A 27,316-nucleotide genomic window follows, 5' to 3' on the forward strand; every position below is an offset into this window, starting at 1 on the left:
ATGGGGGAGGCGCCCAGCCCCGCGCCCGCGCTCTGGGACTGGGGCTACCTGGACCGCTGCTTCGCCCGCCACCGCGTCTGCATCTCCTTCGGCCTGTGGATCTGCGCCTCCTCCTGCTGGATCGCCGCCCACGCGCTGTAATGGGGGCCGGGACTGGGTGGCGCGGTGGTGGGGGCCGGGTCTGCCGCAATGGGAACTGGCTCGACCCTCCTGCTAACTCCCTTTTGGAAACCTGGAGGGAAGGAGCAGAGAGGGAGCAGGCAGCAGGTAGGGGCAGCACAGTTCCAGGATTGAAACTAACATTTCGCTGCAGACTGAAGTCGGATACTTCCTTAGGAATCCCGAGCTCAGGGAGTCTGGGCTGTGAGCCAGCAGGAGGCGGCGGGGTGGTGCAGTGAACGGGGCCCTGACCTGGAGTCCTTTCCCTGTTGACACAAGTGAGCTGGGCAAGCTGCAAAACCTTTGGGCCTCGTTTTCCTCGTGTGATTGGGGAGGAAAACTTACTGGAGACATGGGAAGATGAAATGAGTCCAGGAATAAAGCTCTTAGTAAGCACTCATTAAGCAGTATTGCCCCAGCTCTGCCACCAACCCCTGGCAGAAGGCAAAGACACTGGACAAGTCTCAGAATGTTTCTGGCCTCAATTTCTCCAGAACCTCTTAGCTGAGAAGAGGGGGTGGTGAGCATCTGGCCCGGGCCACAGCCTTTGCCCTGGTCTGTCCAGCACCTGGAGCACTTTGGCTGGGTGGTCACTATAACCTGTGTTCTAAGGGTGAAGTCTGCCTAAAGGTAGCCTACAGGTCTTTGGCTACCCAGTCCCAAGCTCAAAAGGGTGGTGCCACCCACATATTCCCTGGCAGAGGAGAAGGGACCAGCACCCAAGGAAGGCTGGCACCATCTCACCTCAGATGGTCCAAATGACATTCCTTTTAGGCTTTTGGTATTGTCACAGATTCTGCAGTCCATTAACCAGTCAGTGGTGTATGAATTAAAAGACACGGAACATTTACGGTGGCCTAGTGTCTCACTGGCTCTTATAAGATGTGCTGCAACCCATGGGGCAGGGACTGTTCATCCCCTTTAGGTGAGGAAGCCCCTGGGTTCCAAGAGGGTAGATCACTGGCCCTGGTGACTGGAAAGAACAGAAGCCCCATCCTTTTGGAAAAGAGCAGGTGTGAGGCTTAAACTTCCAACTCAGAGGGTGGAAACTAAGGGCCCTGGGTGTGTGTTCTCACAGCTACCCTCTGAGGTGGGCATTACTGGCCTGGCTACTAAGGAGAGGTTAAGTAATCCACAGTGGTCAGTCTAAGAGCAAAGCCTCTGTTTTTTCACCTGATCTCACACACCCGTTTGTTTTCAGGACTTTGTCACCCTGAGCCTCTTGGACTTTGGGGAAAACATCTTCTCTGAGTTGCATGAGGGTTAGGTGAGGGCAGCCTGGGATCCCTGGCTCTGAAATAAGTTTAATGAGTACTTATTAAGAGTTGGGAAAGTGGTTGAAGGACACAGGATACACAGCAAAGCCTCCATACGTTCATGAGTCCAGAAGGCTTGCCATTTACTTACCTTATCACCATAGGCCTGATAGGCCACCGTAAGTTCTCCCTCAAATGGGAGGACTGAAATAAATCATGTCTAATCTGGCTCCAAATCAGAGAGTTTCTAATTTAGAGTCTTTACTGTTAAGCCTTGAATCAGCTTAAGGAGCCTAAGCCCCAAGTCAAAGTTTGCTGTTCCCAACGTGGACTTTGGGCTTTATCTGGCAGGCCAGGGAGTGTTTGGGAACCCAGTATCCTTCCATCCTCACCCACTAATCCAGGGCTGACACCTAGAACCAGCTGACATGAAATGAGTACTATACTGTGGTTAAAGGACCTGACCAGGGCTGAAATTGTGCCACTGTTTCCCCATAGAAATGAAGCAGGGAAGAGTCATCGCTTCTGAGATCCCATCAATGGTGCAGACACAAAGAGCTCTGGCTCCTTCCAGCCTGGCTTCCCTTTCTGCACTAGTTCCTGGGTGTGTGGGGGCGAGAAGCCAGCAGTGGGGGATACTATGGAGGTCAAGCCAAAGTGCCAAGGCATCTTCTGGGAGCTTTGCTCTCCCCTTATGTAGAGAGCATGCATCCAAATGAAATCAACTTGGATTTCAGTTGGCACAAACCAGGCCACCCCATAGCATGAATGGATGAGAAAGGGTTCACTTTAATCTCAAAGATGCAAGTTGCCTTCTAAATTTAGTCAATTAGCTGTTGCAGTTGACTGCAGTGATTAGGTTACTTTTATAACCCTCCTGTTTCCTCTCAAGAAATAAAACCTGACAGCTGGTTTGTCAGCACTAAGTGGTGGGTCATGAACTGGAGTCGGCCAGATTAGCAGGCAGAAATTCCACTTATTAGAGAGGTGGGCATTCCCAGGTTTCATGGGGCCTGGCTCCTGCCTTGGGCAAATTGACCAGAGGCTCAAGAGTCTTTCGAGTCTTTCTTTTCCCAGCTATAAACTGAGATCCCAAACACCTGCTGAATATCACAATTGCTGTTTTTAGACACCAGATCTGGTGCCCCAAACTCACAACTCCCCTGTGGTGCCTACGCCCTGTCTGTCTCCACAGGCTTCTGTATCTGAGATGTGTGAAGAATTCCGGACGGGACCAGTCGGCACTGTGCGCTGCGTGCTGCCTCCTGACCAGTCTGTGTGATGCAGTTGGGGCAATTCTGGCCAAACAGCTCACCATCCAGGTGCATGGATCCCACAGGCGACAAGCTCAGGCCAGGCCAGGCCTGGCCACCCTTTCCCTACCGCAGTCATAGTGGCTTCTGCCTCACTCCTTTACTATGAGAGAGTGTTTCACATTGGGCTGTGGCCTCTGCAGGTCTTTCTGTCCCAGTCCTGCTCTTGCACCATAACCATGGGGTGCACAGATCACCTCCTTCAAGTCTCTGCTTAAAAGTGACCTGTTTACAAGCCTCTCCCGTAGGTGCTCTAGATCCTCTCCTCCTGTTCTGTTTTTTCCCCAGAGTTTACCCCTAAATACCTCTACTTTATTTACTTATTATGTTTAGAATACTAACACTGGGATGCCACCTCCAGAAGGACAAGAATTTGTATTTACTCCATTGTCCCCATCACTTAAACATCACACAGTAGATGCTCAATAAATAGTAGTGGTTGTTCTTGGTTTTAAAACCTGGGGCCAGCGCCAGCTCATGCAGGGTATTTGAATTCTTTTCCTAGCTGGGAAGGTGGATACTGGAGAGACTAAGAAGCAGTTTCCAGTTTTCCTGGAGCCAATGCTCTGAGGCAAACCTGCCTCGAAGAGGCCTATCTCAACACACATGTCCCAAGGAAAACTTGCTAGGCCCCATTTCAGGGCACCTGATGGAGCTAGTCATGGCTTTGTGCCACCAAAGTAAACACGAAGGAGGGTGACTGAGTGATTGGGATGCAGGTTTGGAGAGATCTAGTCCCTGCTTTTAGCAGTGTTGTCTCAGAAACAAGTCCCTTTCATTTCAGGTGCCCAGTCTCATTAGCTGATAGGATGCAATGAGGCCCAGCTCAGGTCAGTCATGCTGATGTTTATTTAATACTTAGCTACGTGGCACTAAGGGCTTTGCAAGTAGTAACTCAGCTAATCCTCACATCCTATGACATGGGTATTCTCATTCTCTGTTTCACAACTCTGGAAACTGAGACAGAGAGAGGTTAGGTAACGTCTGTAAGGTTATCCTCTAGTAAGTAGCAGTGCCAGGATCCAAGCACCAGAATGCACACTCCTCACCACTAACTCTGCTCCCACAGCAGTGTGCTTACAGGTAAGTGCATCTTACTTCCCCCAGATGCACTCTCAGGACTTTGCACATGTTGGTGCCTGTGATGTGCTTCATATCGAAGAAGGCAGTTTTCAGAGGAGGAAACTGAGGCGCAGAGAAGTTCAGTGGCTGGGCCAAAGCAGCGATTACACTGTGCTGGGGGGAGCCTGCAGGGGACACTGAGGACTGGTTCTTATCCTGTCCCCAGGAGGGGCAGCTGTACCCCAGCATTGGTCATAGCAGCACCCCATCTTCTTATCAGTCAGATGGAGATGGTAACCATCTTTCTGGAGGTTGGGAGGTATCCCTGGAAGCACCATGTCAGAGGAACATGTGTGGAAGAGGAGCCAGGATGAAAGGTACATCGGTTGCTGAAAGATGTTTGAACACTGAGCCTCTATTATTCCTTTTTCTCCCAGGTTTTCACTGGTGCCTACCTAGCAGCGGTTGACTTGGTGAACTTTGTGTTCATTCTCTTCCCAGTCTGCGGCTCCAAATCCAGTTCTCATTCTGGTGAGTGGGTGACTTTCTGTTCCTGTCTTCGTTCATCCACTCATTCATTGGTGCTGAGCACCTACGCCTCTCACACCCAGGCTCCATGGGTGAAGGAGCTCCCTGACCTCAGATGAGGGAGACAGGCCTCGAAACCATAGTTCCAGCTGCTAGAGAGGAGCCCAAGATGCACTTTGGGGAACAGAGGCAGGGAGAGGGTGGCAGGTGGCAGAGAAGGGGCAGGAAAGGGCGTTCAAGGTGAAAAGAACAGCACGGCCACAGCCCGGAGGAGGGTTGGGGCCTGGCTTTGGGGTACAAACAGTGACAATCTCGTAACTTACTGAAATGGATGCCAGGAATGGAGGCTACCACAGGCCAGAGGGGGCTGGAGGTGGCATGAGCAGCCCTGAGGATGGGGGGCTGGCGTTCCTGAGAAGGGAGAGTAATGTCTTGTCCAAAGAGGGAATGCTTGCGTCACTGGGGTGATAGGAGGTGCCCTCACCTGCTCGATGCTGCCCAGTGGAGAATGTTCTCATTAGATTATTCAGAGGAACATCTGTCTCCAGGAGGGGAGGCTCTCCTCATCTGCTCACAGTTTTGGCGCCCTGTCACAAACATGTCCACTCACGGATGCACAGATGCCAAGCTCCGCCAGACGGTGGCAATTAGAGAAACTGCCAGGGCAGAGTGCCTGTCCTCGGGAGTTCCAGTCTAATGGAGACGGTGCTGTATGTACAGATACATGTGGTAAAGAATAGTGTCACTCCTGCTTTGAAACATAAAAGGCTGTGAGAGGACCTGGGAAGAACAGAGCCAGGAGCAGGGATTTGTGGGGGGACAGGTTAGCATGACCCAGAGAGAAGTGGGAGGAAAACTCCAAAGATGTGGCATGACCACAGAGCCTTGAAGGATATGAGGCATCTGGGCATCCATCTGGCAACAAGGCTGGGGTCAGCACCATTTCTCCCCACTCAGCTGTCTGTCGAGTTCTAGATCCAGGAGCCATGTCCATGCTGGTGTCTGTTACAGGGACCAGCTGCCAGGAGAGGAAGAGGAGGAGGAGGCTCAGGACTGGTGTGTTTGCTCTGGCCCTGCCACTGAGCCTGGGTCCAGGCTGGGCTGTCTGGGTTGGTGTTCCGAAGGCTTCAAGCCCCATCCGTGGGCCACAGCGGAGGCTTCTGGGAATCCTGCTGCAGGTGAGGCTGAGCAGACTGGAGGAGGTTTGGGGGTATATGGTTCCCAGGGCCCCAATAGCGTGAGACCTTGCATTATTTCAAGGAACCCACTAAAAGCAGAAAAGGCTGGTATGGGCACATGAGCAGTCTCCTCAGGGTGCTGAGTGTATCTTCTGTTCCTGCAGGATAATACAGAAATCCTTGGCTATCTGCTGGGTGGCATTGCTGCCCTTGGCTCCTGGGCTTCCCGGATCCCCCCACTCTCCAGAATCGTAAGGCTGGGTTGGGTCTGGGTCTGTGGGTCACTATGGCAGGTCTTAGGGCATCTGGGAGCATCTTTGAAACTCTGGGTCTTTGGGATGGAGAAGTGGGAGGCGTTACCGTGTGTGTGTGTGTGTGTGTGTGTGTGTGTGTGTGTGTGTGTGTGTGTACGTGCACATACTTACCCAGCTCAGGGAAGATTTTGAGGCCTGCTAGAGCCTTGCCAGAGAGCCCGGCACTGTATTCTATTTCTTCTAGCGAATGAAAAGCAGGCTTTCAGAAAAAAAGCCCTGTGTTGGCTGAACAAGTATCCCGCTAGGGAATGAGAAGGTTTTAGAGAATAGACTCTCAGCCCCTGGGTTCTTGTATAGAGAGCATCTTACTGGCATCCAGGCTCCTGGGGGAGGGAAGCTCCTTGTTAACCAGTCATGGGGGCTGCGGGGATACAAGCATGAGCTCACAGTCTCCTGGAAGACACAGCCATGTCAAGTAGCATATTTTATTTTTTATTTATTTTTTTTATAGAGGCATGTTTATTTATTTATTTGTTTGTTTGTTTTGTTTATACAAGCACTGGGTACAGTCAGAAGCACGGGAGGGTGAGAGGATTCACCAGAGCCAGAGCGGGGAGCAGAGCAGGCAGAGGGACCGAAGTACACTGCTGAGGGGAGCAGCGGGCGGCAGGAGAGGTCTGCGCGCCATGTGGGACCCTCCTCTGGTGGCTGGGGAGCAGCCGGGGATCGAACCGGCGCTGCAGAGGCCGCGGGCAGCTTCGCAACCCAGCGCTTAACCGCTGCGCCACCGGGGAGGCCCTCAAGTAGCATATTTTAAAGCTCCAAGAAAGATAGACTCAAATGTTTGTTGTTTTGGAAGACAGAGCGAAGACTCCTACACTGTTCAAATGAGCAGGGTGAGCACTGTTCACACTGCCTGACTGAGGGGTGCCAGTGGAGGCCTCAGGTTGACGGCGGGCAGGTGGGATCTCAGAAGGCAGAGAAGAGGGAAAGGGAAAGACACTGAGGCAGAAAAGCAAGGAGTCCTGGTGATGTGAGGGCCTCGCTGAGGGAACAGTGATGTGAGCTAACACAGGAATGTTACGGGCACATCATTTAGTCTAATAACAATGACTTGCCTGAGAGTCATTGAATAGCCATCCCAAGAGAGTAGCCCTGGGAGAGGCAGGTGGGAAGCCACAGCCTGTGCTTTGCAACCAGAAACCTCATTGGCAAAGGTGTCCTAACCAGGTGAAGGGAGAGGTGAGGGAGCACGGCGCTCCATTCAGCCACCCTGGAATGGGTCTCTAGGCTGGTGTGAGGGCTGGAAAGCCATGTCAGCAGACTTCCAAAGGAACTGGCTCAGTGCCCTGACCACGGTCCTCATTTTCTCAGGCTGCCGTAGCAAAATACCACAAACTTCCACAACAGAAGTGTATTATCTCAAAGTACTGGAGCCAGAAGTCATATATCCAGGTGGAGGTGGTCAGGGGAGTTTTGCAGAGTTGAGGGTAAGCCAGGGATGAACAGGAATCCATGAGGCAAAAGAAGTGCTTGAGCAAAAGCTGGAAGCCCAACAGAAGCAGCTCCCCAGGGCCATGGGTAGAGGGTTTTCCCATGAACCTGCTGTGCAGCCAGGGCCTGGGTCTTACAATCAGCTCCGCGGGAGTTGGGGGTGCAGTGTTCCTTCCAACCCAGCCCCCTGCTGTCTGCCCAGTGCCAGGGTAAGGCATTTCCCGCCATCCACCTGTGGACCCGACTCCTGTCAGCCCTGGCTGGCCTCCTCTACGCCTCGGCCATCGTGGCCCATGACCAGCGCCCTGAGTACCTGCTTCGGGCCACACCCTGGTTCCTGACCTCCCTCGGCCGTGCTGCGCTGGACCTTGCCGTATCCACCCAGGCCCAGAGAAGTCCTGTGCCTCATCTTCTCCCTGCCCTACCATGTTCTTGGACCTTTTGCTAGATAAAACTCTGCCCCAGCCAACAGGGAGGTAGGTGGTTTGAAGCCTGGGGCAGACAATTTGCAATTTTGTGTTTGTGGGGTTTTTTCTTAATACAAAGACCTATCTCTTGGCTGGAGCTCTGTGAAACAGCAGAGAGGGGTGTGGAGGGTCCTGGTCCTGGGGTCAGAGACCCAGTTTCCTATGTCTGTCCTGCTTCTGCCCGGAAGAGTCCCCACCCTGCTGGGAGCCGACTGTCTTCATCTCTGCTTGCCATTCTCACAAGGGGGGATGGGGCTCTGCCAACTGACCTGCCACACAGGGGCAATCTTGCCTGTTCTGTCTGGAGCCCAGGTGGAGAAGCAGAGTGAAAATCTGACCTGGGCTGCCCTTGGTCATTGACCATGAGCACTCTCCTGGCTCCCCAGGCAGGGCTCTTGGCCTGAAGTGCTCACACCCCAGGAACCTTGGCACTGCAGCCTCAAGGACAAATTAAGCTCAGAGAGTCTGTGGGTGGTGATAGGGCAGTGGGTGATGGCTTTGCTGTGCTGGTATGTGTGTAAAAACACCCTACGGCTCTAGCTAAATAGTTCAGAACTATGAAGTTCTCATGTACTGTATGAGTTAACTAGTGCTGTCATAACAAATTATAGGAGACTTGATGCTTTAAACAATAGATATGTATCCTTTCACCATCCTGGAAGCTGGAAGTCCCAAATCCAGGCAGAGCCACGCTTCCTCCTAGGCTCCAGGGGGAAGCCTTTGCTTGCCTCTGCTGGCTTCCTTGGCTCCTGGTGTTCCTTGCTTTGTGGCTGCATTATTTTAATCTCTGTCTCTGACTCCACAGGGTCTTCCTCCCTTTGTGTCTCCTGGTGTGTCCCCCTCCTCCAGACATAGGGTTTAGGGTCTTTTCTAATCTGCTGCTACCACCTCTTAATTAATCATATTAGCAATTTACATCAGCAAACTAATTATGTCAGCAAAAACTTCTTTCTAAAGAAGGTCACATTCGAGCTTCCAGGTGGAAATGAATTTGGGGGGACACTAACCCACCACATGTACTGTCCCTGTAAACCAAGCCCTTTAGGGAAGATGTTAAACAAAACATCAAAAGATGTGAATTTTTTGAAGAAAAGGATTCTTTGAGGGACAAATTTACAAAGTGGTTGTTAGAGATGGGCTCTTGCTGGGTGCTGGGTCCTGGGTGGGGAGAGGAGCTAGAGTGGCAGACCTGGTCCTGCCTTCCAGGGAGCTCGGGCCTGTTCCCTGGGGCCACTTGGGGAGAGCACATGGGGTGGGGGGGCACACTGGGGAGGCAGCACTGGTGGCTGAAGTGCTCTGCTTCCTTGAACCTTAACTCCACCTCTCAGATCATTCTCCTTTCCTGGGTGATGAAGAGCAAAGCGAGGCGGACCTTGGGCTTTACCTCCGAAGCCAGAGAGAGCCCTGACACTCAAGCCCTTTTGACATGTGCAGAGAAAGAGGAAGAACATCCCGAGGCGAGCAATGAGGCAAGTCTCCTTGGCTGGTGAATCGCTGTCCGGCCGTGTTTGCATTCTGGGTGGGCAGAGGGGGAACCTTGCCAAGGCAGGCTTGGGAATTCTGGAGTCCCTGCTAAGGCGCCCTGAATAAACAGAACTCTCCACTTAACAATTACAGCATTTTTTAAAACTTTTTTTGATCACTTAAAAACTTCATTTTTAACAATGTATATTTAATCAAATGTCCACTGTGCTATTTATTAATTTACCTGCTCATATAAATATTTAAATTCATATACTACATAAATTAACATATTAATTTAGAAATATCTTAAGTTTTGCCCTTGTATTTCATAAAAACACGTATTCCCACTTTTGTATGCATGTCTGACATCCACATCATCATCACCAACACTGTGTTTTTTGTAGTTGACAATGCCAAAAAGCTGATCTTTGAAAGTATTGTTTATAGCAGCACCCACCATCTACAATTATGTTGTACTACCAGCAAGAACACATTTTGAGAGAACTCGCTCCTTCCTTTGTTGATTTAATCGGGCAACTTCTAGAAGTAGCCAGAACTTCTCTGAGGTGCTTCGTCTTTGTCAAAAGTCCCTGGGTCCAAATAATGAAAAAATGCTTCATAATACAAGAGTGTTTGTAAAGACTTGAACATAAAGCAGATCCATCTTTTCTAAGATAATTTTTCAGAAAAAAAATCTTGCCTATTACCTGGGTCAGAACCACTGGCTGAGACATTTGGACCAATGAAAGGGAATACTACTCCTCCGAATGTTCTAGTTCAACAGTATAATCTGAGGTCATCTGACTATAAGGTTAAAGTGTTGGTATGGTGCTTGAACCAGAGTCAAGATCCTATGAAGGACCTAAAGGGAGGTCATTTTTGTTCCATTACTCATTCATTCCTTTCACTAAAATTCTTAGAGAGCTCTGTGTGTTTGTGTTCTGAAGGAAGAAGTAGAGACCTTTGCAATGACTTCAGCCTGTGGCCCTTTACAGAAGGGCCCTCAAAGTGTGGTCCCTGGGTCAGCATTGCCTGGGAACTTGTCAGAAAGGCAAACTCTAGGGCTCTACCCAGATCTGCCAAATCAGAAACTGAGGGAGAGGTCTGGAAATCTATGTTTCAGTAAGTCCACTGGGTGCTTCTAAGGCATAAAAGCATTTATCTAGCACCTACTGCAGTGTTTCCCGAACTTTGCCATACTGGGGGGCTTTTAAACTTTCCAGTACCCAGGTCACATCCTATATTCAATCTTAGGATGTCTGAGGGGTGAGGGCCAAACATCAGTTGTTTCGCTTCATTTTTTTTTTAAGGTCCCAGATGATTCCACTGTGCAGCAAAGTGGGAAACACTGAACCACTGTGTATTCAAAGAGAGATAAAAGACAGCTTATAGGAAGCAAAAAAAATGATATATTCCATAAAAAAACAAACTACTTTAAAGATCCTTTTGAAGAAAGTGGGACCATATTTTTAGAAATATCTTCTGACTTTAAGTATCCCTCTTTCTGTTTCCCTGTCTTCACTTGAAAGAATTCAGATTGGGTGCCTCTCACCACACTACCACACTGCAAGCCACTCAGGACAATGGCAGCCATCAGTCGCTACATGGAGCTGACAATTGAACCTGTGCAGCAGGTGAGTGGTCTTAGGTCACAGCTGGTTGTCAGAATGGGAGCAATCAGAGAGGGCTTCCTGGAGGAGGTGGCACTTTAGCTACAGAATGGGCAGGATGAAGGAGGAAAAAAATGTTCTCCAAAGGAGGATAGGGCAGATGGAGGAGAGTTCAGGAAATGAAAGGGTGGTGAGGAGACAAATTATCATACTGCAGAGTCTCATCTCATCCTGAGGCAAATGGAAGTCCAGGAGCCTTTGGGATTAGATGTGCATTTGAAAGCTACCATTCAGGCGGTATTGGGGAGTGAGTGGACTGGAAAAGAGGAGGCTAGAAGCAAGGTGGCCAGTAAGGAACCTTTGTAAGCCCAGGAAAGAGGTGTCATGGCCTAATCCAAGGCCAAAGCAAGAGATGGAGTGGAGGGAGTTGGGAGGAGATCCTGGGGGAAGGGGTGAAGATATAGGGGTGAAGAAGTCTGAGGGCACCAGATGACTTCCAGGGTTCTGACCCGCACTCGAGGATCCTCAGAAAGATGGATTGAAGAGGGAGAAAGATGATTTCACTATCCTGCTAAGACGGTTCCTGTGAAGGTTACTAGTGATCTCCAAGTTGGAACATCCCGGGGTCATTCAGTCCTGATTGTATTCAGCTCATCTTGCCACTAGCTTATTCTAATTTCTCGCACTCCCACTGTCATAGGCCCTCTTCCCCCATCCCTCCTGCAGGCTCTCCTGATAAGCTTAACTTTAAAGCTGGAATCCCCCCTGCTCTGCCATAGGAGGCCCTCTTCTCTTGGTATATTCTCAGTCCCATAGACCCAAAACCCTACGTACCTCTTGCAGATTTTCCCAATGTCTGTCTCCATCTTCCCTTGTCCCCTGGGTTCTGGTCTTGGCTACCTGGCTGCCAAGGGCATCTCGCATTCGAGGTCAAAAAGGAAATTCTGGATTTCCACATCCATCCAGCTTCTCTCCCCCAGGGTCCTTGTCTTAGTAAAGGACACCACTATCTGTGCAGCTGGTCAAGCCCCAAATTCCTCTTTCTCCCTCACTATAGGCCCATGCCTGTCCATCCATTTGCAAGTCTTATAAATACTGCTTTTACAATAGATCCAGCAGCCTCCTAAGGGTTTTCTTCTCTGACACTGTTCTTGTCCCTCCTCCATATGCAGGGAGCAGACAGGAGGGTTTCTTACAAATGTAAATTACACCTTACCCCCTTGGTCTAAAGCACTCCTCTGGCTTCCCCCATTTGGGGCAGAATAAATCTAAACTCCATACACAGACTTCCAAGACCCATGAAGCCCAGCCCAGCGTGTGATTATTCCCTGCAGTATAGGAGTATTCTCTTGCTCTGTTCAGTCCCCTGGCTGTGGGATTTCTCTCCATTCCTTTGCTTAGATGTTCTTCCTCTTGATTATCTTACATGACTTTCTCCCTTGATTTTCAAATGTCAGGTAAATATCACCTTTACCAAAGAACTTCCTGACCACCCATTCAAAAGTAGCCTCCACCCACCCCCATCCTATTATTATGAGGCAACCCCTGTTTTTATATCAGGGTTGCCCCATAACACTATTACTTCTTTTTTTTTTAAGATTTATTTTATTTATGCATACAAGAACTGGGGTACAGGCCACAGGTGTGGGGGGTGAGAGGATTCACCAGAGAGAGTGGGGAGCAGGACAAACAGATGTACTAAAATACATAGCTGAGGGGAACAGTGGGTGAGACAGGAGAGGTCTGCTGCACCAAGTGGGTAGCTCCCTGCCGGGGAATCGAACTCGTGCTGCAGTGGCTGTGGACAGCTTCATAGGCTGTGTCTTAATACCTTGCACCAGCAGGGAGGCCCTCCTATTACTTCCTAATGCCTTTTTAAATGCCCTGCAAAGCACTAGTCACTATCTCAATTTTCTTGGTTGTCTGCCTCCTGCCCGGATATAGATTTTGTCTCTTCTATCTTGTTTGCCCACACCCTGGGGATCATGACAGGGCTCTCAATAAAGTGTGTCTGGAATACTGAGTTCAGTGGTGGTGGCCTTGCTGAGCTGCAGAGAGAGTTTGGGCCTGAAAAGTAGGTTTTACTTTATGTTGTTGTTCCTTGGTGCAAATAACCCTGTGTGTGACATAAATGGGATTTAGAAAGTTTCAGGGCATGCTTTCGCAATTAAGAGCCCACTTTAGCCATTAATCCCTTCTTCTATTTGGAGGGTGGGTGGGGAGCCCTGGAAAAGCTCAGGAAAATGGCAGCATCTGGTCAAAGCTTGGCAGTAGACATTTTATTTTTTTTTTTTAAACTTTTATTTATTTATTTATTTATTTATTTATTTATAGAGGCATGGTTTTTTTAATTTATTTATTTGTTTGTTTGTTTGTTTTGTTTATACAAGCACTGGGTACAGTCAGAAGCGCAGGAGGGTGAGAGACTTCACCAGAGCCAGAGCGGGGAGCAGAGCAGGCAGAAGGACCGAGGTACACTGCTGAGAGGAGCAGTGGGCGGCAGGAGAGGTCTGCGCGCCATGTGGGACCCTCCTCCGGTGGCAGGGGAGCAGCCGGGGATCGAACCGGCGCCACAGAGGCCGCGGGCAGCTTCGCAACCCAGCACTCAACCGCTGCACCACCGGGGAGGCCGCCCGGCAGTAGACATTTTAAAATCATGCAACTTCTAACAATAAGTGCAGTAGTACATTCACTTTAGCCTTACCAGTATGTGACTCTTACGTGGATTCCTGCTAGGGAGCAGACTCCATGAAAGAAGAGTGTGTTTCTACTTTACTTTCTTCTGTCTGCACATTTTTTGAGCAATATCAATACTTCCTCTCAGCCTCTTCCTTCTTCATCCACCAGAGGGCGAGAGTTAGTGCTGAGACAGCTCCCAGCAGGGAGCCTGGCACCTCCTCAGCGCTAGAGCCTCCTTCAAAGAGCAGAATGCTTATTGAGGGCTACCTGCTTGCCTCAGTGCTTGTTGAGGGCTAACTGCTTGCCTTCTTTGCCAGAGGGCTAACTGCTTGCCTTGTCTGAGTAAACAGTCACAGACAACATTTCCATACTGCTTATTGGGGCTCAAGTTCTGTTTTCAGTGTTTTACATAGATTAACTCTTGTTTAAGCTTCACAGCCAACCCCTATGGTTATTATCCTCATTTTACTGATAAGGAAACTGGGCTCAGAGAGGTTAAGAAACTTGCTCAAGATCACAGTTTTCAGTGGTAGAACCAGAATTCAGACCTTTATCTCCCGGGTAGATAAAGCCCTTAGCTGCTGTGCTGTATTGCTTCTTGCTTGATGTAATGGCTGGCACCAAGTAAACATTTGATAAATGGCCACTTTTTAAAATTATTAACACAAATTCTCATAACCCTGGGAGATGAATGTTATTATTATTTCCATTATTATGTATTAATAGCTAATAACTTTGTTATTATTTTAAATTAAACTGTAGTGAGACTTAAGTCACTTTCCTGAGATCCTGTAGTTGCAAAAGCACAGAAATAGGTTTCAAACTAAAGTGAACACACATTCCATGCTGCCATTTTGTACCTGCTTGGTTAGTGAATTTTTCCTTTATTTGTGAGAATCTCCCCATGGGCAAGGCTGTGTGATGCAGGTACCCTGTGGCCACTGATGTATGTCCTGTTGGACAGTCACCCAGAAGTGGGTGACAGGAGCCACCGGATGGTCACTTGTCTTCCCAGGGGACCATTCCGAACACTCATTCTAGGAGAGAGTTTCCTGGAGAGGCGGCCTGGGTTGCGATTAGTTGAGGAGCGGAGGGCAGGGCAAGCACGGGGATCAACAGCCTTAGCCTCAGCTTGGAGCACTGAGTGCTCCTTTTTATCTTTTGACTCAGGTTTGACCAGATCCTGGGAATTTCTAAAATTGAGCATCCCTGTTGCCTGGGAGGCCTCTGCACCTTACTTCCTACCCATAGGGTTCTCTCCCAGGGGCCTCCCTCAGGTTTCTGCTCCAGTAACCTTCTCAGGCCAGCAGCAAGGGTCCTCACCTGGGTTTCCTGCTGCTTCCAGAAAGCTGGATTTCCCCCCACCTATCCTGTTGACTGTGTACTTTTAACCCATCCAGGGCTGGAGTCCCATGTGATTTGGGGTTCAGTAGAGTAGCTGTTCTTCTCATGTGTCCAGGGCATTTACAGCTGAGCCCTGTGACACCCCTTAAAAGGAGCCAAGGCAGGGATCAACATCTCCTTCCCTAGATCAAGAAGTGGAGACGCAGGGAGGATTCATTTCTTGCCAGGATCACATGGTTACTTGGTGGAAGATGCAGGTCAGAAGGCAGGTTGTTCCCCTGTGGTGTGTCTATAGAATGACCCAAATCCTGTCTGGTGTGAAACCCTGGTTGAGGGAGGTTGAGAAACTCTGAGGAAGCCTCCCATGAGCCCTGGGAGGGAGGGAGGATGGATGGATGGATGCTCTCACAACTCTCTGCTTCTCTTAAAATCTTCCCAACTCACTTTCTTTCTTTTTTTAAAAGATTTATTTATTTATTTATACAAGCACTGGGTAAAGTCAGAAGCACGGGAGGGTGAGAGAATTCACCAGAGCCAGAGCGGGGAGCAGAGCAGGCAGAAGGACCGAAGTACACTGCTGAGGGGAGCAGCGGGCGGCAGGAGAGTTCTGCGCGCCATGTGGGACCCTCCTCTGGTGGTTGGGGAGCAGCCGGGGATCGAACCTGCGCTGCAGAGGCTGCGGGCAGCTTCGCAGCCCAGCGCTCAACCGCTGCACCACCGGGGAGGCCCTTTTTTTTTTTTTTTTAAGATTTATTTGTTTATAAATACAAGAGCTAGGGTACAGGCCAGAGTTGGGGGGGGGGCGGTGAGAGGATTCACCAGAGACAGAGTAGGGAATAGAACAGGCAGATTGACTGAAATACACTGCTGAGGGGAGCAGTGGGCGAGACAAGAGAGGTCTGCTGCGCCATGTGGGTCAGCTCCCTGGTTCGGGATCAAACTCATGCTGCAGTGGCTGTGGATAGCTTCATAGGTTGTGTCTTGCACCACCAGGGAGGCCCCCCCCCCTTTCATATGTTGCTGGTGGGTGTGAGTTGGTGAAGCCTGTCGGGAGTGCACTTTTGGCAACTGCTATCCAAACTGCAAATGCCCATACTCATGGACCCAGCAGTCGCACTTCTAGGAATGTATCCTTTAAATACCCAGGAATCTCAGATATGCAACATAAGTTATTGCAAGAGATATTATAGAAGCAAGAGATTGGAAATAGCTTAAATGTCCTTAAATGTCCATCAGTGGGGGACTGGCTAAGTAGCTTTCCAGCACCTACAGAAATGCTACCCCCCCTAAAGAAAAAACCACCTGATAGAGATCTCTAAAACATATTGTTAAGTGAAAACAAGCAAGATGCATGAGAGTGTAGAGCCTGCTCTTTGTCTGTCACATGTATTTGATCATATATGCAAGGGATATCTGGAAGGATACGCAGAAACTGGGTACCTGCTGGCTCTCTGGGGGAGCTGGCTGGCTGGGAGATGAGAGTAAGGTAGACATTGCTTTCTACACCCTCATGTACCTTAGGAATATGGGCTATGTGTATATTTTGACAAGTCACAAATCAATAAACCCAAGTGTCCCCACCTGCCCTTTCTCACACACCTTGCAGGCAGGATGCAGTGCCACCAGGCTGCCTGGCGACGGACAGATGAGTTCTGGAGACGCGCCCCTGCAGGAGCCCCCCTCATACCCTCCGGTTCAGGTCATCCGGGCCCGTGTGTCTTCCAGCAGTGATTCCGAGGCCTCCTCCATCAACTCCGACCTCGAGGTACACGCTTATGTCTGCGGCGGGTGCTTGGGTGCTCTTGCGCAGCTGCCTGTCTGCTGTCTCTGTACATGCCACCCTCCCGCCTGCTAAATAATGGATCAGCACCTGCAGGACTCTGGCAGCTGGCCCCAGGAGTTTCCCATTCTGCATCATGCTGACAAAAGGTTTTCACCGTCAGATTAGTCAGGGAAATACTGCATATTGCAGTGTGAAGAATCACGGTCAAGTCTTGTAGAAAAAAATGCACAAATGATGATAAAAACACTTTAAGCGTCTCAGTGTTTCCCAAACCTATTTGCCCGTGGAGGCATTCCTCCACCCCCAAAAGGAGCACCAGCTACAGCCTGTTATGCTGAAGGGGTGGGGACCATACATGGGCCCCCACTCCCTTCATGGGCACCATTCCTGGCCCTTTCATAAACCTTGCCTTATTTAAAATTTTGGATCTGTCACATTTCAGATCCCACACCTGAGAGTGTAAGTCTCAGGCCTGAGCTGGGCTGTTACTTGGGTCCCTTAGCCCCCTCGACCAGGAAGTTTCCTTTTGTCTCTCTGAACATGGTGTCAGCAGGAGGGTATCGACTCTCCTTGGTGGGGGTGGGGGGGTGTTCTTCATTCTGGGCTGTGTTCCCCTATTATCATGGTAGTTAAATATCCTTTGGTGAGAAGATGGTAATTGTTGGTGGTAGCTGGTACTTGGTTTTTGGGTTTGATTTTCATGACCTTATTGGGCAAAATAATCAATTAGTCATGTCCTGAGTCAGTTCCTCAAACTTAGTGAGCTCATAGGGGACCCTGAAACCTGAAAGATTCAGAGCCATTGCTTTGGGACAAAATCCAGGGTCTTTAGGATGATGTCCTGACCCTTTACACCTCCACCTGCCTCATGCCTTCATCTGTTCACTATGACTGTGAACTGTACCCCGTCCCAGGTCTCTGGTCTCTCCTCCTGCGGGTTTCTCTGGCCCAATTTCCATGTGTTAGAATCCTACCCAGATGCCACCTGCTGTGTGACATGACTCCACCACCACCCATATACACATAGCAGAAATGAATGGCTCCTACTCCTGGGTGCCCAGAGCATCTGTCTCTTACACAACTTCTACTGTTGGCAGTGTAGCCTGGTGACCTGTGGGGCTGTGCCCCTCCAGCCTGTGCCTGAGCCTTTAGGAGTAGCACCTGGGCCACCTTCATCTCTCTCTCTCCCGGGATCCTGGAACACAGCTGGGAGCCCAGAGCTGGCTTTGGCCTGAGAAATTCTGCACTAGACTGAGGACGCTCAGGTTCATGTGTCATTCTAGGCCGCGCATGTCTTGGATCTGGTTTCTGAATTTGTAGGATGCCTGAGGTGCTTGGTAGCCTGGAGTCAGCAGGCTTGGCAGAGGCCTAAGGGAACAGAATGAGCCTGGCCAGAGTGTGTCTGGTGAGGAGAGGGACGGTGGTCAGGAGGAGCTGGAAAGAGCAGGAAGCGATGTTCCCTCTGTGGAAACAAGGGAAGCTTTCATCACCCACCCTCAGTGGAGGTCAAATTTCTCTGTGACTGGTTTGAGCCATTTCTCTGCCTTCCAGTCCTGTTCTTCTCCCACTCCTTTAGCTCTCCTTTTAGACTTTTTTTTTTAACTATGTAAATTCCAAAGAGACAGAGTCACACTCTTCAATTAGGCAAATGGAAATGAATGCTTTTGTCTATATTGAAAGGAATTTGTTTTTAGAAGTTCAGCTGCCCCAGCCCACCCTCTCCAAGACCCACCCTGCCAATCCCCAGCACAGTCCTCCTGCCTCATCCCTCATACATATGTTAACTACTAGTCACAAAACGACTGAGACCTCTGAAGAAATAACTTAGAATTTTACTAAAAATACACATGAACGGGTCACACAGTACCATAAAGCTCCAAGCACAGATTGTTTAGTACATGAGCAGGAGACAGGTAGCTTCTTTCAGGGATGTGATCCTGGGACCTTCTGCTAATATATATTTTCTGGTCTTAAATCTAATAATTGTTTATTGTAGAAAACTTGGAAAATGTAAAGAAGGAAATGAAAATTCACCCACAGGCCTTCCAGCCTGCAGTGGCCTCTGAGTGGTGAATAGTGTGTACTTGAGAGCCTATTCTGCAGTCAATAGTCCTTAAAGATTTGTGTGCACGTATGGCAGATAGGAGCAAAAGCCGGCAGGTGCATCTCACTTCACCTTGCTCTTTGGTCACTCATTCTGCAAACATTTTCTGAGGGTGGGAATTTGAAAGAAAAATGCTTGAGGACAAATGGTGGTCTTTGGAGGAGGTGGGTGGATTAATTATACTGAGTCAATTATTAGAAGTAGAAAGAATTCCCTCAGGAAAACAAAAGGTCTAACCACCGGCAAAGGTGTTCACATATTTGAGAGCACAGCAGTTCCGCCTCCTCTGGCCTCCTCAGTCGCCAGAAGAAGCATTTTCACTCTCACTGCCCAGAATCGAGGGAAAACCTTATTCCACCCACAGGGACCCACATAGGCGCTCCTGCCTGAGCTCCTACCTTCCTCTCCTTCATTGCTGTCCTACTCAGGGGCTTCCCAACACTCAAGTCCAGCCCATGGCCAAGGCCTTCTGTGGGTCCCTGCTGCTCACAGCTGAAATCCAAACCCTTAGCCTGGTCTCCAGGACGTCTACCGCCCCACCCTGGCTGGGCCAGCACTCCAGGTTCTTCTCTGCACACTCAGCTTTCCCTTCTCTGGGTTCCTTTGCTTATCTCCGTCCTTTCCTCTTGCCGTTCCAGGCCCTGGCTAAATCCTGCTTCCTCCAGGAAGCCTTTAGCAGGGTTGCTTAATTTAGAGTGCAAAAAGTACAGGACACCCAGTTAAAGCTGAATTTGAGATAAACATACACGACAGCATTGTTACCTGAAATTCAGATTTCACTGGGTGTGTTGTGTTTTATCTGGCAGCCCTATTCCTGACCCAAACTTGATCATACCCACTTCCCGACCTCCCCTAGACCACGTCTTCAGTTCTTCAGAGCACCATTTGAATAGCAAAATTTCTTTCCAAATCAGGAACAGTTGCAAGGCCTTTCCCATGGTGGCTCTTTGGAATTGTACCTGTACGTGGTATTTGTGTTACAGGGCAGGGAGAGGAGCAGCCCAAACCCCGCAAACCTGCCTATTCTATATAGGGTTCTGCCATCCTCTACATTAACATAAAACATGAGACTTTAATGGGAAGGAACTTCAATACAATTAGGAAACAATACAGGAAAGGCAAAGAATCTAGTTTCTAAATCAAGTACCCAAAGTTACCCGTCCCCATGGGTAAAACTCCATCCAAATGGGATTGGCCCAGAGCAGGGTCCCAAAGCCTGCCACAAGTCTAAAGCATCTTCCAGTGGGGAGCCACAGAAAAGGGTCAGAAACAACCAGACAAGCCCGGAAGGAAAAGAGCAAAATCAACATCAAGATAAAAGCTGCCACTGACACCTCCCCACGAGTCTCACCCACATCTGTGTCACCCAATTCACCACCAAAAGGCAAGTGCAGTTTCTTCAGGTGTCTCTAGGCTCCATGTGCTTCCTTCAGGTCTCCTGGCTCCATCCTGCTTCCTTCCTCAGTCTCCTCTGCAGCTTCTTCTCTCCCTGCTCAGCTCCACCCTCCCTTGGGTAGGGCAGGAAACCTGGAACCTCCCCCTTTCCTGGGGACCACCCTGTTACATTTGTACCTCTTTCTTTTTTTTGTTAAAGATTTATTTATTTATTTATTTATTTATTTATTTATTTATTTATTTATTTATACATGCACTGGGTACAGTCAGAAGCGCGGGAGGGTGAGAGAATTCACCAGAGCCAGAGCAGGGAGCAGAGCAGGCAGAGGGACCGAAGTACACTGCTGAGGGGAGCAGCGGGCGGCAGGAGAGGTCTGCGCACCATGTGGGGCCCTCCTCTGGTGGCCGGGGAGCAGCAGGGGATCGAACCAGTGCTGCAGAGGCTGCGGGCAGCTTCGCAACCTAGTGCTCAACCGCTGCGCCACCGGGGAGGCCCCATTTGTACCTCCTTCTGACTGTAGTTCAGAGCTGCTCAATCCAGTCTCCACTGCTCAGCATTTGTTTTTTTATTGTTGTTTGTTTATTTCTTTTTTACATTGGGAACAACTTATTTTTTTATTAATTTTTAAAATTTTCTTACATTGTTCACTTCTTTCTTTTTTTTTAATTAAGAATTTTTTATTTATTTTACACAAGAACTGGGGCACAGACCAGATGTGCGGGAGGATGAGAGGATTCACCAGAGACAGAGTGGGGAGCAGAACAGGCAGATTGACTGAAACACACTGCTGAGGGGAGCAGCGGGTGAGACAGGAGAGGTCCACTGCATCCTGTGAGAATGTCCCCGGCCGGCTGGGATCGAACCCACACTGCAGAGGCTGCGGACAGCTTCACAGCGCTGTGCTCAACAGCCTGCACCACAAGAGGGGCCCTGTTGTTCATTTTTGTACAGTATTTGATTTCTCCCCTCAGGTGTAGTCACTGTAAATATCTCACCGCCATGTCATCCGTGAACCGTCACCATGGTCCCTTGTGCTCTTCCAATCCTGTTTTGACCCCTTTTCTTCCCCCTTCCTTGCTTTTATCATCAGATCTATAGTTGTATACAAGTTTAGTCTTTTTTTTTCCTGTCCTTTGTTTGGTTTCACTATAGTCATCCTATAAGTGATATCTGATTTTTTTTTTTTCCTTTTGACTTATTTCACTGGATGCTCAGTGTTTTAACACTGTGGCATCTCCATCTTGACCTGGGGGCGATCCTGAAGTGATGCTGTGTCATCTTCATAAAGCAAACATCTGTTATAGGGCAGCCCTGATATTGAACAGGTTGCCTGGCTGTGGGTCCTCACCCGCGTGCTTAAAAGTGACTTATTAATACTCTACTACAGACACACACAAAAGGTTAATAAAAGGTTTATTTACAAGAGAAAAGGAAATAAGGAAAACGTACAACTCAGGGAGAAAATAGGGAAATAAAGTCTTTAATGCGTCCTACCCGATCCGCTGACCTGGAAACCCAAAGGCACTCTCAACCCTGGCCAGACGCTGCGAGCTGGCGGAGAGCCAAAATGGGGGACCCTCCAAAGCCCACGTGTCTGGCCTTATACCAACCTGGCTGCTTAACCCCACCCTCAGGTCCCAGCCACCTTCCCTTTGGTGGTGATGGGATTTGGAGTTCCCAGTGTCTTTGGCTTTGGCCTGGGGTGGGGGTGGAGTCCACATAGCCTGTATGGAATTAGCTTTAGGACATCCTTTTCCCCCTAACACATCCATGTGGGTCAGAACCTTTCTCTTACTCACCCATTCATGACTGGCCTGTTCAGACCTCAACAGAGAGTTTTTTTTGTAGTTAAACCACCCAGAGTGATGAATAATTAGGGAGCATTTTGCTGCAAAAGCCTTGTTCTGGCATATGGCCCTGCATAGCCAGTGATGCATTTTCTCCTCTCACGTTCCATTTCCCCACAGCATCCGGGAAGGAAGAGCAACTTAGGGATTTAGGGCTTTACCGAGGAGGAGAGAAAGCTTGGGGAGTGAAACTGTGCTTGACCCAGAGTAAATGCTATAGAACCCTTATTAACTGACTACAAATATGTGTAAGTAAAAATAAGGAGGTTCTTAAAAGGATGAGCTCCTCAAGCATACACTGTGATTTTTAAAAGTCACTCAGGGACCACCTAGTGAAAAGGAAATGAACCCATGAAATCCAGGAGGGACCCTTAGCCAGTGTGTACCTGGCCAATGTCAAAATTTTATCAGAAGAAATAAAAATAACATTGTATGTGGCCCCAAGCCCCAGCACCATCTCACCTCCCCAAACCTGGGGAAGTCCCTTCTCCCCAAATGTAAGAGGAAGGAGTTGGCCAAATGGTCTGTAAAGGCCCAGCCATCTCCCCTTGTCTAGAATGTAAGCCTGGGAAGTGACCTTTCTTCAATAGCTGAGACACACTTCAAAGTCTTCAGGAACCATGGGGAAGACACCATGTTGCAGAAATAAATTCTAGCCTTTTACCCAGGCAGGGGAAGAACAAGTGGTACTTCAGAAATGGTGAGGCCAGGAGAAGCTTTATCACTCATGCATGAGGTCTCAGACCTAGGTAAGTCCATAAGATCTGAGCATTGGTCTAGAGACACAAGTCTCTTTTATACAGAACCACTTTACGTTGATAAAGTTGGTTAGTTAGCATACAAATTCTTGACACAGGAAAAGGGAAAGGACACAGATCTTGGAGGATGGCCTGGGAGATCAATCAGCCTAGCAGGCTGCCAGCCCTTGTTTAGATATGCTTATTAAGGAAGGAAACTTGTTATTTACTTTACATTTCCAGGTCTATGACTCTTTAACAGGGAAAGATTTCCTTTTCTTAGCAGTTCCCTTTCAACCATAGGGGCCATTGGGTGCTTCTTGATTTCAGAAATGTGCTTCACAAAAAAGTACGCTTTTAAAAATAAAGGGGATTGAAATACTAAATTCTGTGCTTCATGGAGGTGATAGAATCATGTCCTAGAGATAATTTAAGTATGTAGGGAAATGTTTATTCCATAGTCAGGGAGAAAAGCCGTTAACACAATTTGATTGTGTGTGTATGTGTGTGTGTGTGTGTATGTGTATTCAGAGGACTATTTAATCACTTTTCACAGAAGCTCTCTTCCTTCATTCCAAACTTTATTTTGTTTTTGGAAAAAAAGCTTCTACAAAAAATGTATTTTTCTCTTGAAGTGTGGAGAACACTATAAAATATTTATTTTTACTTTGGGGGAGGGTGGAGAGAGACCTTAGTTACAAAGATCTGGATTAATTGTACTCCTTAGGCACAGCCTCAGCACTAAGTTAAAACTTAAAAAGAAATCCTGCCCGTCTCCACTAGAAGGCGCTCTTCTTCAGTTTTAGATTGCCCATGACAATCCCTACATTGTCATCTACAATTTCTGACTTTTGTAGATAGTGTGTAACCATCGTTTTTAGTAATTTTGTGTCTTCTCCAGATTCACCCCTTTCTCATTATATGTTCCCTCTACAGGATGTCATTAAAGAATGAATGCTATGATATTATCACTAATTTTATTAGATATAATAATGTTTTGCTTAATGTCCTTATCTACGAAATGCTGACATTTTTATAGGTGAAATTACTTTAAAACACTTTGGCAAGTAAAAACAATTGGGGAGCTAGAGAAAATAAAATAGGATGTGTCCACTGGTATCAGTTATTCTTTTACTTTGCATATGATTGAAAAACATAATTAAAAATTATTTAAAATGGAAATTTAAAAGAATTGAACAGTAAGCTTTGTTTTAACAGAACAATAATCCCAAATCCTATGGGATGTTCAGATTGACAGCTATTCAGTTAAACAGACAGTAATAGATCAATATAACAGACATGTGCAGATTCATAAATGGGTGTCAGAAACACAGTCTCCCAGGACTGCATGAGGTGCCGGAGGAGAGAGTAAACCATGGTGCCTCCCTTCAAAACTCTGACTCAGACATATTTGAGGCTTGGAGTGTCACCAACTGTGCAGTAAAGGCTGATGAAAATTGGCATCTTGGCTGGTAGCAAATACCCCATTTTTTCAAGGTGGAGATTTTATTTGCATTTCTCTTTCTTCATTTTATGGGTTTATGTTGACTCATCTCAGCCATGTGGTTAATAAATGGATTTATTATGATACTTAATAACAATAATTTCTAATAATAGTAATTTTTAAATCTATATAGATTATAATTTTCCTAAGGACCAACAGCCCTTCATAATTATCACAATTATCCTATTGAACATTTAAGTAAATTGTAGCTGCTAGCAGCACCTGCTTTTCTGCTTGCTGAAGTCTGCTTTTCCTTTTCCCCCAGACCAGCTGAGGGCCTGCCTCCTGGCTCTCAGAGCAGACAGGGACTAGCGCTGAGCTCTGCTCTGCTCTGTGATGGTGGTAAAATCAAGCCAACACTTTTTTCTATCTCTCTTTTTATTCTGCAGCAGAAGTATTGGGAAGCCCTAAACTCGGAGCAGGTATGGACAATCATGCTCTCTCTGTTCCCAAAGGGACTTCCTGTGGCTTGACTTCACTTCCTGTTTTTGTAAGACCCCCTAGGGTAGCTGGGTCCAGGCCAAATTCCTTTAGAAAAAAAGTGAATGTGAAAACTGAGAGGCAAGTAAGAGAATCGGGGAATTTTCTGGGCTCTCCTGATGCTTTCCTAAACCATCAGGAGGGACTCAGAGAAGATGCATGACCCCAGGAAAAAACATGGTTTGGAACATGAACTTGTTTTATGACCAAGCAGAATAGTTTCCAGCTACAAATAGTGGTGCTGGAAGTAGGTGCAGTGGTTGATGGGGCAAACACGTCCCCACATTATTATCCTGAGACCCTGGCCAGCTGGCTGCCATCTCCATGCCACCCTCGCCTCCAGGAGGGAGACGAACTCATGTTTTCTGACAATGCCTGGCCTCCATCTCCCAGGGTTGTGCTGATGAAGAGTAGAGCATAATTTGCTCAAATTCTCCTTATGTCTGGATTCCAGCAGTGTTTTTACTAAAGTGAGATTTTAAAACACACCCTTGGAATTCAGAAGAAAGAGATTTTAAATGTTTTCAAAGGCTTAAACCTCTTCAAAGAGCTCACCCAATCAAAGTGGCAAGCTCTTTCTGTTTGCTAACAGCTGAATTGCTCAGGAATAGCAAGAATAACTCTCACAAAGCATTTTCGGGTGCCAGCGCAGTGGTTCTGAAACATAAGGGATGCTGAGAATGACCTCAGGAGATTTTAACATGCCAAATTGTGGGCTCCAACGCACAAACAGGGAACAGAGTGGACCCCTCACATTGGCCATTTTGATGAGTAGCTGGATTGCGTCTGGTGTGGTTGGTCCAGAGCACACGCTGAGAACTATGATGTAGAATGCAGCCTCAGCTTGAAAACAGCATTCATCAGAAGCACATGTGTCCATCATCAGAGAAGAGAGGAGGGGCCTCCCTGGTGGCTCAAGGGGTTAAGTCTCAGCACTATGAAGCTATTGCCAGCCACTGCAGCATGGATTCCATCCTGGCCAGGGAGTTGACCCACATGGCGCAGCAGACCGCTTCTGTCTCGCCCGCTGCTCCCCTCAGCAGTGTATTTCAGTAGATCTTCCTGTTCTGCTTCAGTAGCAATGCCTGTTGTGCTTTCTCACTGGTTCGATGTGGGCATTATTTGTTCATGGCTCAGGGAGTCCTAAATACTTTATGTAGAACCTCTAATGGCTGATCTCTGTGATTCAGCTTGAGTATAGCAGCTAGTGGAGCCTTTTTCTTGGAGTGCGTGTCTATGCCTGGCTCTGTTTACTTGCGTTGTCTAAATAGATTCACCAGGGGAAAAACATCCTCAGGGACCTTTGCTTTGTTGTTTCCTGGGTCTTTTAATACTGTGGAATGTGATTGTATGACTCAGAATCATCAGTCACAGGAACTCTGAAATGAAAGAGACTGTATGACTAGTTGCTTATGTAGTATCCCAGCTTACACAAAGAGAAACCAAAACTCACAGAGGAAGCAAGTTAGTGGCAGAAGGAAGACTTGAACCTTCCCGCCTCCTACCTCTGTGGCTGGGATCACGAAAAATTCCCATGCTCTTGGCCAGGTGTGAAGTTCTTTCTCATCCATCATATTTGAGCAATAAAACTTTGGAAACAGCTTCATCAATGCTCATGTGTCCACTTCTTCTTTTAACCTTTTACTCCTACCCCTGCTAATTTCAGTTCCCATACTTACTGAGTCAAAATGATTAAATAATCACTAGCAGTCATCACCACTCCAAGTGAGGCTTTACTTGTTTTTGACATGTCTGCGAACCTGCGGTTTAGAGGAAACACCATGTGAAGGGCAAGGGCAGACTGGCATCCTGCCTTACAGAGCTCACCATCTACCTAAGAGGACAAGGCGCATGCCCAGAAAGGGTAGCATTGTCCTTGCCAGCTGAAACTGAGTGGTATATGCAGTACAGAGAGAGAGGGGGTGAGAGCTCAATGGGCAAATAGCAGTCGGAGTAGACATCCTAGAAGAGGGGGTACTTGCTTGGGCCATAAAATGTGGGTTGTTTTTGCCTGATCCAGGAATGAGTTAGCCATGGAGGTGCCCAGAATAAAAGGAACATGACTTAGTTTCACTAGAGGACTTGGTGAAAACAGGGGGAAAGAAGGTGGGAAGGGCAGTGGGGCTGTTCAGGGTAGCTGTCCATTAATTCCTTGATTTAGTTAGGCTTGCCCCACCAGGCGTGAAAATCACAGGCCTAGTTCACCTGTCATCACTTGTTTCTCCTTCTCTGTAAGTACCTGGGTCATGTGAACCAGGTTAGGAGCTGTTTGGGATGAGGTATTGGAAGAGATTGGGAAGGTCTTTTCCTTCAAGATACCATTTATGTCTTTTCTCCACAGTGGGACCCTGAAGATGTAAACCTTGAAGTGAACAAAAACAACATAGAGATGCTCAGATCCCAGGTGCACAGATTCTCTATGAGGTCAGTGGACTTGCCTTCCGATGAGTAGTGCCTTCTGGAGCCAGCCCATCAACTCAAGGCCAATATCAAGCATTTGTCAAAGACTGAGCAGGGATTCATTTAAGCTTCTGCAGAGACTGCCTATGAAAGCGAGGAACCAGAAGTTGTCACTGAGTTTGGCTAGTCTGCATCATGGCTCAGAATGCAGCTAAGACTTTGTATTGTGTGGACAGACCTGGACATGCCGAGTTTGT

At 48.1% G+C, this 27,316-nt stretch overlaps 1 protein-coding gene across 1 annotated transcript; it reads left to right on the forward strand.

The window, feature by feature from the left end:
- Nucleotides 1-27,111, forward strand: TMEM44 (transmembrane protein 44; the record flags this gene model as incomplete). The annotated part of the gene is made up of 11 exons (XM_084232051.1): nt 1-137; nt 2,611-2,737; nt 4,228-4,325; nt 5,337-5,496; nt 5,661-5,747; nt 7,447-7,617; nt 9,040-9,180; nt 10,705-10,809; nt 16,415-16,573; nt 24,569-24,601; nt 27,001-27,111. The coding sequence occupies 11 exons, from the start codon at nt 1-3 to the stop codon at nt 27,109-27,111; spliced, it is 1,329 nt and encodes a 442-aa protein (XP_084088177.1).
- Between the last annotated feature and the right edge of the window lie 205 nt (nt 27,112-27,316).

This window comes from Talpa europaea (assembly GCF_964194135.1).
Source record: "Talpa europaea genome assembly, chromosome: 4".
Taxonomy (NCBI): Eukaryota; Metazoa; Chordata; class Mammalia; order Eulipotyphla; family Talpidae; genus Talpa; species Talpa europaea.